This window comes from Balaenoptera ricei, chromosome 6 (assembly GCF_028023285.1).
Source record: "Balaenoptera ricei isolate mBalRic1 chromosome 6, mBalRic1.hap2, whole genome shotgun sequence".
Lineage (NCBI taxonomy): Eukaryota > Metazoa > Chordata > Mammalia > Artiodactyla > Balaenopteridae > Balaenoptera > Balaenoptera ricei.
The window spans coordinates 24,529,244-24,541,914 of record NC_082644.1 but is presented as its reverse complement, the minus strand read 5'-3'; the positions used below and the strand labels follow the sequence as shown (position 1 = coordinate 24,541,914).

General features: G+C 37.2%; 1 protein-coding gene across 1 annotated transcript in view; it reads left to right on the top strand.

The window, feature by feature from the left end:
- The window catches only part of LPL (lipoprotein lipase), a 30,198-nt gene extending 25,626 nt beyond the window's left edge, over positions 1-4,572 (top strand). The window contains exons 9-10 of the mRNA XM_059927043.1: positions 760-864; positions 3,012-4,572. Of these exons, the coding sequence (XP_059783026.1) occupies positions 760-864; position 3,012 (106 nt within the window). The 3' untranslated portion in view covers positions 3,013-4,572. The remainder of the gene's footprint in view (positions 1-759; positions 865-3,011) is intronic.
- Positions 4,573-12,671: the final 8,099 nt, after the last annotated feature.

Sequence of the window (12,671 nt, the reverse complement as noted above, 5' to 3'; positions counted from 1 at the left end):
CTTATGCAGAGAAACTCAGAGATGCCACTTGGACATTCAAAGATTAAAACTAACCTCCTCAAGAAGGGCAAGATTCCAAGATAATCTCTCATCCTCTCTTCCCAACCCCACTCCACATAGATAAAATGAATTGCATAGAGAGCCCCATAAGATTTTAAAGTTTTATACTAAATGTACAGGGATTTTGCAAACTGTAGTATACTATTATTGTAAATAAAATGACTCTTTAAATTAGGATTGATAAGGAATTCCCTGGTGGTCCAGTGGTTAGGACTCAGTGCTTTCACTGTGGAGGGCCTGGGTTCAATCTCTGGCTGGGGAACTAAGATCCCCTAAGCCACGAGGCATGACCAATGAATGAATGAATGAATAAATAAATAAGCGTTGATAATGTATTTCTCTTTTGTCATTTTCTTTTATAACCAAAGGGGGAGAAAAAGAGGTTGTGAATGGAGAGGCTATACAGAGTATTTGTTTCTCCAGCAGGGCCAGTTGAAGGCTAGTTTGTGAATTCCCTAATGCAGACACTAAGAAGTGGTAAAGTTGATCTTTTATCATTTTTTGGTGAAAATCTTGTGATTTTAAGCCTGCTCCAGGCTGTCTGTGTGCCTGTCTGTACTGATGAACTAGCTTTACCGCCGGACAGTGGGTTAAGCCCTCAGATAACCCTCTGATTTGGATGTGTTGCTGACCTGAATGGGCTGAGTATAAACAGGTATTGTTCCAATATGGTGTGTTCACGTCCATTTTCTTCCACAGGGTGATCTTCTGCTCCAGGGAGAAAATGTCTCATCTGCAGAAAGGAAAGTCACCTGTGATATTTGTGAAATGCCATGACAAGTCTCTGAATAGAAAGTCTGGCTGGTGAGCATCATGGGCTAAGGCTCTCTGGGTATCTTGAACTTGCTCTCTGAGGGATGTTGCTTCATGCATTGTCCTTCACCCCTGAACTAAAGGCTTGGATTGAGTCTTGCGATCAGAGCCTTCGGGTGGCCTTTCTCAGGCCTCCTGCATACACGTTAGACCAGTGCATTTGCTTTTGGCAGTACTTCCTCTATTTTCTTTTTCTTTCTGTTCTTTCTGCCAGCTCTGACCTTCACCCCAGGTGCAATTTTTAGATTTTATTTTACATCTTGAACTACCACAGAATCTTCACTTCTGCTTTTTCCTGTACTGCCCCCTTTACAGACCCTGTGTGCAGGGGATACAACACAAGTTAGTAGCCGTGATTGCGGCTGTGGGTGCAGCTCCTCCCAGGACGTTCCCAGGGGAGCAAAACGTCAGCTGCAGCCCGAGTCCTTCTTGATTCTCCAAGTGGCAGCTGATTCCAGGACAGAGAGCCAAAGGGGCAACCACCAAGCATCCATCTCAAAACCCCCAGAGACGGAAAGCTAGTGGACTTAGAGTTTAGGAGATGGTTCTCTTTTCCATCTCAAAACAACGGCCTGGCTCTTTTCTACCTGACCTTTAAGGCTAATCCACATGGCAGCTGTCAGCTGAATCATTCCAGAGTGTCAGTACTAAGTAGAGACTGAACATGTGACCTTCCCCATCCCCTCCTGAATTCCCAAAGTATGCCACTTTCATTCCTCCACTCATTCCCCTGCCAGAAGCCAAGTGCTGATGGTTTATAGGTATAAAGGGGGAAAGCTTAGATCATATCATAGAAGCCAGTGACACAAGAAACAATGGGAAAGGCTGGTCACAACATCATCTGGAAATAGAAAAGCCAATTGCTTTCGGTTTGTCCTCTCCCAGTTACATTTATAGACCAAAGTACAGAATAAGAATTTTCTAATCAAAAAGAGCATATTAAAGACCCTATGTGGAATATCTCTATTATTTTTAATTTCCATTTTATAAGATAGTTTATCCACAGATAATTATGGATTTTGAATAGATTAGAAAAAATAGGCAAAAAGATAATAAAATCATTGTAACTATCACCCAGGGACAACCCCCAACTAACATTTTAATTTGTATCCTTTCAGATTTTCTCTATTCACATGTAATATTTATATTCTTTTATTTTTTTACATAATGGCATTATGACATATGTGCTTTGAGTGACAAGGTGAAGCCATCTGGATTGAAAACATTAATGTAAGAGCACTCAAGATAAACTTGAAATGGAGAATAGCTACTGGTATTGAGCCAGGGAGAATAACTAAATTTTTATCTAAGTGGAGACTTCTACCAAGAGATTCATTGCTTTGTTTTTCCTCATCACAAATCTGAGGCAATTTCACATTTGCTTTAACTCTTTGAAAGGGACTCCTATATGAAGTTTTATACATTGCTTTTACGTTACATATAAACATACACAAACACACCTCTGCATACATTCTCTCCAAATCATCCACAACTCTAAATATATAATGTGAATTTAAAAACAAAACTCGAAAAATTAGGAAATAACTCCAGCTGTTTATAAAGTATTTCTGGTCATATTGGTCATATTATTTATATAAGTTATAAGACTTTATCTGAGATAGTTACAATACATTCCTCATCTGATTATAAGACTACTGGAACAACAGACATTTAGAGAGCTTTTTTTTTTTTACATCTGATCTTTATCTAGGAGGTAATTATGAATCAGACTAATAACCCTCTGCAGTTTGTTGCCTCTGTGACTAAATTAATCAATCAAATAAAAGCTTCTCTTTCTCTCACTTTCTGATATAACTCTTTAGAAGTCTCAAGAAAAGAAAAAAATAGGTATTTTATTTAACAAGTTTTAGAAGTAAGAAATCTTCCTAAATTTTGAAATCATTTGGTTCAGTCTTCTGAAAATGTTACTCCTTATCAGGACATGGCTAAGTAAATATTAGAGTGTCTTTTATTCCTATGAGCCTGCCACTTCCTCTGATTCAGTTTATTCTCACAACCTTTGTTCTGAACTTCCAGGTGACTACTTTTTCACCGTGAAAGTAGTGGGGGGGAGGGGGGGAGGGTTATAAAACACTAAGCAGGTAATAAATTGCCGTTCTTCCTCTGTTTTCTCTCAGAAACTGGGCAAATCTACAGAAGAAATAACAGCCTATGAATTCTACGAAGAATGAAGTAACTTTTACAAAAGACGCCCGGTGCTTTGGGTGGTTAAAGATGGATTTTCCTGAGTATTAATCCCAGCTCTATAGCCTTGTTAGTTATTTTAGGAAACAGTCTCAAATACTGAAAAGTGGCTAATTCAATTTGAGGAGTAGAGTGGCCAAATAGCACATCTTTCAACATTAAAAAATAGCAGATATGAAAAGCACTGCCTTCTGTCCTTTGAGAAAGAAATAATTGTTTGGGCTCATGGTAAAATAATCAGACCTCTTCATGTAATAAGTTTAGCCGTAGCCTAAAATCGATTAGAACCTCACATTTTAATTGTAATTCTGCATTTTCTAGACTGACAACCTTTTCAAAGTTTTCTCCAAGTCTAAAATAGAAAGTGATTTTTTGTGGCATGAGTTGGACCCATTTACTTATCAGTCAAAATACCTACTTTCTTGGAATGATTCTTCTCTTGCCATTGGGATGTAGCCCAGGAGTTAACCAGGAACTAGTGACTTGGAGAGAGGAATGGAGAATAGAGTTGATAAAGCACTAATGCTTTAAATACTCCCTGCGGTTGGTTGCATCATAAATAAGTTACAAATTAAAGGACATATAATATTGAGATCAATTAAATCTTAATAGGCTTTACTGTTTATTGCTTAGTCTTTCCCCTTCCTTTTCTTGCTTTGTCTCAAGATTATATTTTAACAAATTTCCCTGGATAGGCGTTTAAAATGAGCCTGTTATCATCAGCTGACACATAATTTTAACTACAGAGAAAGAAAATGAAACCATAATTTTATTATCAGATTTTCAAAATTATATTCATTGATTTGAAGTCCTTTAATATACGATGGTTACTATTTAATTTTAGGCTTATTTCAGCCATGCTTCAGTCAGACTTTGAGCATGTCTCTTTCTTCCCTAATTTTGATAAGAAAATATGTGTTCAAGGTCAAATTTTGCATCATGCAAACTCTTACAAATTTTAGACAAAGACTGTTTTTACTAAGTAAAGAAATAGAAGAGTTACAGGATATATTCATAGGCAGTGCTTAAAACCATCGTGGGCAGTTAAAAGGATCCTCCATTGTTATAATCACATGGAATATCATGAGAGTTGTTGTTGTTTTTAACAACTAGTCAAGAGTGAGTGAACAATTATTTATAAACTAGATCTCATATTTTCAGAATGCTTTTCTATATATTATTATAAAATGATAAAGAAGTCAAATATCTCAGAGGCTATTGCTGGGAATCCAAACTGTGAATGTGTGTGGGTGTCTGAACACATATTCACGTATGAAGCCCCACATATATGATTATTCCTCAGCGTGGCTTGGAAGGTAAATGATCAAGAGATGTATTGGAACATATTGGAGTAGAAATTGTTCCAGTGGTGCCAGAACTTAAGCCCTTCATCTGAGAAATATGGTTTTGCCTGTACAAAATAGGACGAATGTTGTGATTGACATCAGCCAGCTTGGAATGAATTCTCTCTAAAAATAAAATGTTGTGCGACAAGTTGTTGGCATCCCCCTTTATTGTTAATTCATTAATTCTCTGGATTTGGGTTTTGCGCAAGGGTGCATCAACTTAAGAAAATATGAATCAAATCAGTGTATGGCCCTGGGAACTCTGGCTTCTACAGCCTTCACTATATATATCAGCAATGCTTTGGCTTTAAATGTTATTTATTAGCTGTAAATATGTGTGTGTATGTGTAAAGGGAGTTTGTACATATTGGAAAGGTCATTGTGGCTATCTGCATTTGTAGCTGTTTGGTGCTAACTTTGTACATGTCTTTATCAGTGACAGTCTCACTGAGCCAACTTACTCTTATGAAGTAATACAATAAAATGGGCTTTAAAAAAACACAAAACTTACTTAACTATGTGAAGAAATGGAATCTGCTTTTAATAAAATTGATGAAATTTTATTACAATACTAAGTCATTATTTTGTATCATTTAAACCCCTCCAAAAAGAAATTTATTCTTAGGGCAGATTCATTGAGCAAATTTTTACTGAGTAATCCTATGTTTAGTAAATAATATAGCTTCTAAAAATTACAGTGCATATTATATATTTTTTATATTTACATGTGTACAAACCCTTAGAGATCCTTTAAATTATAGAGAAAAATGATACAGAATTTTTCCTAAAAAATACACAGGACTTTCCTTGCCTGCCAGATACTTTTTCACAAGTAAAATGTTAGATTAATATAAAAATATCTTTCATCATTTTCTGGAATAGTGTTTCTATTTCTGAGGTCTGATCATTAGCTACAAAGTCAGTGGCATGTGTGCAATAAAATGAATTATTTGGGATGAGAGGGTGCATTTTTAGACCTTTTCTTTGAATTGTCTTGATAATGAGAAAGAACAACATACAGGGTCTTCCCTGGTAGTCCAGTGGTTAAGACTTCACCTTCCAATGCAGGGAATGCAGGTTTGATCCCTGGTCAGGGAGCTAAGATCCCACATGCCTCGCGGCCAAAAAACCAAAACATAAAACAGAAGCAATATTGTAACAAAATTCAGTAAAGACTTAAAAAAAAAGGGACTTCCCTGGTAGCTCAGTGCTTAAGAATCTGCCTGCCAATGCAGGGGACATTGGTTCGAACCCTGGTCTGGGAAGATCCCACATGCCACGCAGCAACTAAGCCCATGCACCACAACTACTGAGCCTGCGCTCTAGAGCCCACAAACCACAACTACTGAGCCCGTGTGCCTAGAGCCCTTGCTCCTCAACAAGAGAAGCCACCGCAGTGAGAAGCCCACGCACTGCAAAAAAGAGTAGCCCCCTCTCGCTGCAACTAGAGAAGGACCATGTGCAGCAATGAAGACCCAACACAGCCAAAAATAAATAAATAAATAAATTAATTAATTAAAAAAAAAAAGAACAACGTACAGCCCATCCATGTAACTAAGTAAGGATTGGTTCTTAGAACAATCAGTACTTCTTAGTACTCCTGCATCAATTTCTAGAGCAGGGATTGCCCTTCTGGGACTCAGAATAGCTTGCGATTAGTTTGACTTCTTGGCCCACACGTTCTTTATTTAAAGTGTTATGGATTATACATTTTGTTTTTCTAGTTAACTTAAACTAAAATAAGTATGGTTTTATAAAATCTGTAATGACCTCTTAAGAAATTTAGACAGTTAGTTACTAATGTTCTAGACACAGCCTCTGTTTTGTTCATTAGGGAAAGTCTTTTGGAACACAGAATTATTATATCTGAATGACACCATCCAATAAGGTATGCTTATCAGCTACTTCTGGGATACCCCAAGCCTCTAACCTACCTTATTAGCATTCAAACTGTGCCCACTTAACTTCAGAAATGCAGTATCTGTACCTGATTGTTCTCATTTCCACTCTTTAAGTGTCAAATGATTAAGGAATACAGTCAATAATATTGTAGTAACTTTGTATGAGAACAGATGATTACTAGACTTATCATAGTAATCATTTCATAATGAACTCGAGTTCAGCTGATGTTCCCCCTTGAGTCTTTGGCTGAGTACTGATCACTGTATATATATATGTGTGTGGGGGGGTGGAGATAATGAACTACCAAAGGTTCAGGAAAGAACCATCCAAAAGGAATAGAGAAAATAGTACCTATATAGCTCACACAGAAATAAGATAGTGTCTGTCTCCAATTTGCAGACTAGAAAAACCTCATAATTAGTGAGTTATCAAGTAGAATACACAAAAGGGCTTTGCCTTGGTAGTTCAACAAAAATAGCTCTAAAATAAACACTTCACTGGTCCTGTCAACACGCTTAAAAGCAAGACCCAAAGGCTAAAATTGTTTCTAAGAACGTGCATCCCAGAACAAGGCTAAAGAATATTTATAAGAATTTTAAGCATCCACCAAGGCAAAATTCGCAAATGTACCTGATCACAAATGATCAAGAATGCAAAAGGCAGAAAAACATGACCTGTAACTAAAAAGAAAAAAAAAATCAACTAATCAAAACCAACCCAGATGATAGAACAAGTAGTTTAGGACATTAAAACAGTTATAATGACTACATTTTATGTGTTCAAAGAGCTACAGGTAAGATTGAATATGTTAAGTATAGAAACATGGAAGCTTTTTTTAAATAATCAAGCATCTAGGGATGAAAACTATAATGTTTGAGATGAAAAATAAACTGGATGGAATTAATGACAGCGTAAGCATTGCAGAAGAAAAGATTAAGGGATGGGAAGACACTGTACAAAATGAAAAAGAGAGTAAAAAGTACCAAAAATTACACAAAGCATCAGTGAGTTGTGGGATAACTTGAAGTGTCCTATTATATATGTAATTGGTGACTTTGAATGAAAGCAGGGGTTCTTAAGGAACAGAAAAAATACAAAATGAAAAAATGGTAGAGCATTTTCAAATCTGATGAAAACTATAGATCCATAGATCCAAGAAATTTAATGAAACCCAGAAACAAGAAAACTACACCAATGTACATTGTAGTTAAGTTTCTCGAAACAAGTGAGAAAGAAAAATTTTAAAGCAGCTAGAGAAAGAAGATTATGTATGCACAGAGGGAGAAACATAAAGATGGAAGAATATTTCTTGTTGAAAAAAATGCATGAGAATACAAGTGAACAACATCTTTAAGTACTCAAAGAAAAAAACCTGTTACTTAGAATTCTATACCCAGTAAAAATGTCTTTCAAAAACAAAAGTGGAGAAAAAAGAGTTTTTCAGACATACGAAAGTTAAAATAATTCATTAACAGCAGGTGAACACTACAAGAAATGTTAAAGAAATGTTAAATATTCCTTAGATGGAAAGAAAATAGTACCAAATGGAAATAAGGATCTACACAACATAATGAAGACCACTAGAAATTGTAACTGGGTAAATAAATAAGATTTTTTTCCCTGTTATTTAAATTTATTTAAACAATCATCTGGTTAAATCAAAAGTAACAATAAAGAATTGTGGGTTTATCACATATGTAGAAATAAATAGATGACAATAGTCCGGAGGCTGGGAGGGGAGAAATGAAAATATTCAATTGTAAGGCTATAATGCTATAAGTGAAGTTGTATCATATAACATCTTAGAACAAAAACTGTCATAAGTTAAAGGTTTACACCATGAAGAGTAAAACAAGGAATAAAGTTACAAAACAGCTAATAAACCAGAAAAGGGAGATAAAATGTTGTAATAAACTTAATGAAAAAGAAGAAAAGGGATACAAATAACATATGGGACAAAGAGAAAACAATTAGCAAGAGAATACACTTAAAACTAACTATGTCAATAATAACATTAACTGTAAATGTCATAAACGCACCCCCCAGTAAAAAGCAGACATCACCAGAGAGAATAGTAACAATACTGAGCAACTAGAACACTCATACTTTACTAGTGGGAATGTAAATAGTATACTCACTTTGGAAAACAGTTTGGCAGATTCTTAAAATGTTAAACAAACATCTACTATATGATTCAGCCTATACATTCCTAGGTATTGACCAAAAATAAATGAGAGCATATGTCCATACAGACTTGTACATGAACGTTCATAGCAGATATATTTGTAATCACTATAATCTGGAAACCACCCACATAACTATCAACGTGTGACTATATAAACGAATTGTGGACTACTGATACACCTAACAACACGGATGAATCTCAAAATAATTATGCTGTGTGAAAGGACACACAAAATAAGAGTGCATACTGTATTATTTCATTTACATAAAATTCTTGTAATTTAAAATTAATCTATAATGGCAGAAAGCAGATTAGTGATTGCCTGAAGAATGAAGGGAGGGAGGACCGGAGAGAGAGATTATAAAGGAACCTGAGTAAATATTTGGGGTTGTGGATATGTTCATTATCTTGACTTTGGTGATGGTCACACTATCACAACCCTTATTAAATTGTACACTTTAGAACTGTAGTTTATTAACGTCAATTATACTTCAATACTCTGTCAAAAACAAAACAAAAGAGAAAAGAAGCTATATAATATTTACCCATGGACATATTAAAAGTCATTTTATTTCTTATAGAGATCCCCATACTCCTGGGGCCAAAGTGGTCTTTAACTGAAGAAGGGTCTCACAATGCTCTCTTTGTTCCAAGGATACCGTCCCCAATTCTTGCAACTTTAATGTAACAACTTATCTTAGAGAGACCATCATGCCTTAATTCCATCATGCTCAGTAACTTTGTTTTCCTTGCTCACCAATGAATTTCAAGATTCCTAGGTTATTTATCATCTCCTGACTCTCATTCCCTTGTGACTCTGTATACTCCCTAACCTAACTCTGTCTCCCACCCTTCTCCAACCCCACACACCCTTCCACAATTTCCAGTTCCCTGACCAAGGATCGAACCTGTGCAGTGGAAGCATGGAATCCTAACCACTGGACCTCCAGGGAATTCCCCATCTTCTGGAATTCTTAATTCGTCATCAGCAAAATTCATTGTATATACAGCTTCTTGTCTGAACATAATCTTTACCTTCTTTCTCTGAGATTGGCTGTCCCTTGAGAATACCTCTTTTCTGTAGGCTTCTCTAAAGGTAGATAGTCCTTTCCTCTTTTATCACTTGACCTGAGAGTGAGGTAGATATCCTTCTTGTTCCTCCTTGCCATTTTTATACCATTATCCCTTCCTTTTTCCTCAAACCCCAAGTTTGCTAAAGCTCATACCAACAAACTCATTATCTTCTATTTCTCCTTGTTGCAGATATCTACAACAAAATAGCTCTTTGTTCTTCCTAATCAGCATTTTAACACCTGGTTCACTCTCTCTCCCTCCAACACTAGTCCTATTATTATTATTATGGATTTCAGTATCCACGTTATGGCAAATTTTATTTTCCAAAGATGGCTACAGCAATATCTTCCATTCCACATGTTCTTCTGCAATGTTACCTTGCCACCCCTTTCAAGAGTTAGAATCTATTCCCCACACCCCCTTGAATCTGTGTGGGCCCTGAGATTGCGTCTACTAACACAATATGGTAGAAATAACTCTGTGCCAGTTTGGGTGTAACCCTTCACTGGCTTTGTAGTTTCTGCTTCTTGCCTCTTGGAACACTCACTCTTGGGACACTAGCCTTTGGAACACAACACATGTGATGTAAGAAGTCCAAGTTACATGGAGAGACCATATGTTGGCACTCTGGTCAACAGCCTAGCTGAGCTCCTGGCAAGCAGCCAGCATCAACTGTCAGCCATGTGAATGAGCCATCTTGGATTGCCACCCAGTTGAGTGTTTAGAAGACTGTAATCCCAGCTATTACCTAGAACTAACCACAGTACTGTGAGAGATAATAATACATTGTTGGGACTTCCCTGCTGGCACAGTGGTTAAGAATCTGCCTGCCAATGCAGGGGACCCGGGTTCAAGCCCTGGTCCGGGAAGATCCCACATGCCAAGGAGCTACTAGCCCGTGCGCCACAACTACTGAGCCCGCATGCCACAACTACTGAAGCTGGCGTGCCTAGAGCCCCTGCTCCACAATAAAAGCCACTGCAGATGAGAAGTCCGCACACTGCAGCAAAGAGTAGCCGCCACTCGCTGCAACTAGAGAAAGCCCATGCTCAGCAATGAAGACCCAACACAGCCAAAATAAAAAATAATAATAATAATACATTGTTTTATCTAAGTTTTGAGGGGATGTGTTATACAAAAATAGATAGCTGGGGCATATACAGATGATGCTTCCAATATTATGGCCTCATAATTTCTTTACGTCCTCTCTTCCCATAATCTTGTCTTTCAATCTACTTTTACATAGACTTCCTGAGTTATGTACTTCATTACGTCATTACAAATAACTCAGGAACTTCATTTCAATTTCTCTCAACTTTGACCACTACTACTACCACTACTACCTGTTAATTAATTTAATCCAACAATTCCTCAAATGCCCTAGAACCTCCAATTCATTGATTTATCCATCACTTGCTTCCTTACATATCCTCACTTTGATCCTTACTCAACTTAGATTTCAAAAGCCCAAGGTCATTATTACTCTACTGCCAAAACTCCCAAGGCCCTTGCTCCTCTCTCCCTGAATTGAACTTTCCAGGGCAAAACACAAACCTTGAACAAATCCAAATCATCACTTTCTCAATGACTGCATCTGAACAACAGAATGTGACTGGAAACACACCAATGCGTACACATGCACACACACATCCTGCTGACTGTCTCACTTTAAATCTGTCAGTACCTCATTCAGATGGTACCTTAGAACTGCCCAGCAATCCTCCTACATTTATAAACACTCTTTTACTCTCCCAGATGATTATTTCACCTCCAACTTCCGATACCTCATCACTCCTCAGTCTCAGAGGATGGCTTAGCTTCTGATTTTACTGAGAATGTAGAGGCAATCATAAAGAGAATGTCTATGTGCTCCACTCCTAAAGGTACCAATTTCCCTGCTCCATATACTATGCTTTCCCTTCAGATAAAAAAATGTTTTCCCTGTTCCTATCTAAGGCCAATTCCTACACAGATTGATTGTACAGGAGAAGAAATTCTTTCTTTCCTACTCAGACATTGTTCTAAAGTTGTCCCTGTTCCCTCCTGCCTCTCAATTTTTACTTCTGTTGTGGGCCAGGGTAGGCCACCCTAAAATGTGCCTCAGTAGCATACTGATTATTTTGAATTAAGTTACTTAAGAAATGGCCAATGGAAGAGTGACACTCTGACACTCCTTTCTGTCTCCTCAAAAGCAGGAAATAACTCACTCATGCAAAAGGCTTTCTCCTTGCATCTGGAGGTATTAGGACACCCTTCTTACCAGAGGTAGGAAATTCAGGCCAAGAAGCCTGTATAAACTTTTTACTTCTTAAATTTACTACCCTAAGCCTAAATTCCGTTTAGATACTTCACTAACTGAGTACTCCAAACGTAAGTTTCTTTGTCCTGTCAATTTTTCACCAGTTTATTTTTTCTTTGTCTAAAAAGTATAAAAGCTGTATGCTCTGGCCACTTCTTAGGTCCTATTTCTATGAGACCTCCATGTGGATGAATTAATATTTGGTTCTTTTTCTCCTGCTAATCTGTCTTGTGTCAATTTTATAGTTAGTCCTGCCATAAGAATTCAGGAGAGGTAGAGGGGGAAATTTCCCACTCCCCAACACTTCCCTACTGAATCACTCTATCAGGATGCAAGCATGCTGTAATAGTTTCTACTTAAAAACAAAGCAAAAGCCCCTTGATCCCACATTCATTTCCAACTACCATTCCATTTATATGTTCTTTACAGCAAAATTGCCTTATGTGTCTCTACTCACTGTTTCTACTTTCACTCTCCAATCTCAAAGTCTAATGAAGCTGTCACTTTCACTCTACCAAACTTACTTTTGTTAAGGTTATTAGCAACGACCATGATGCTAAACCCAGTAGTCAATTCTCCTTTCCCCTCTTACTTGACTTCCTGGCATAATTTGATCCAGCTGGTTGCTCTTTCTTCATAACACTTTCATTGATCTCCAAAACTCCATCATTTGCTGTCCTTCCCTCTGATTAGCTATTCCTTCTCAATTTCCTTTGTTAGTTCCTATTCATCTTCTTGACCTGTAAAAGTTTAATTGCCTCAGTGCTTAGTCTTCGACCCTGTCTTC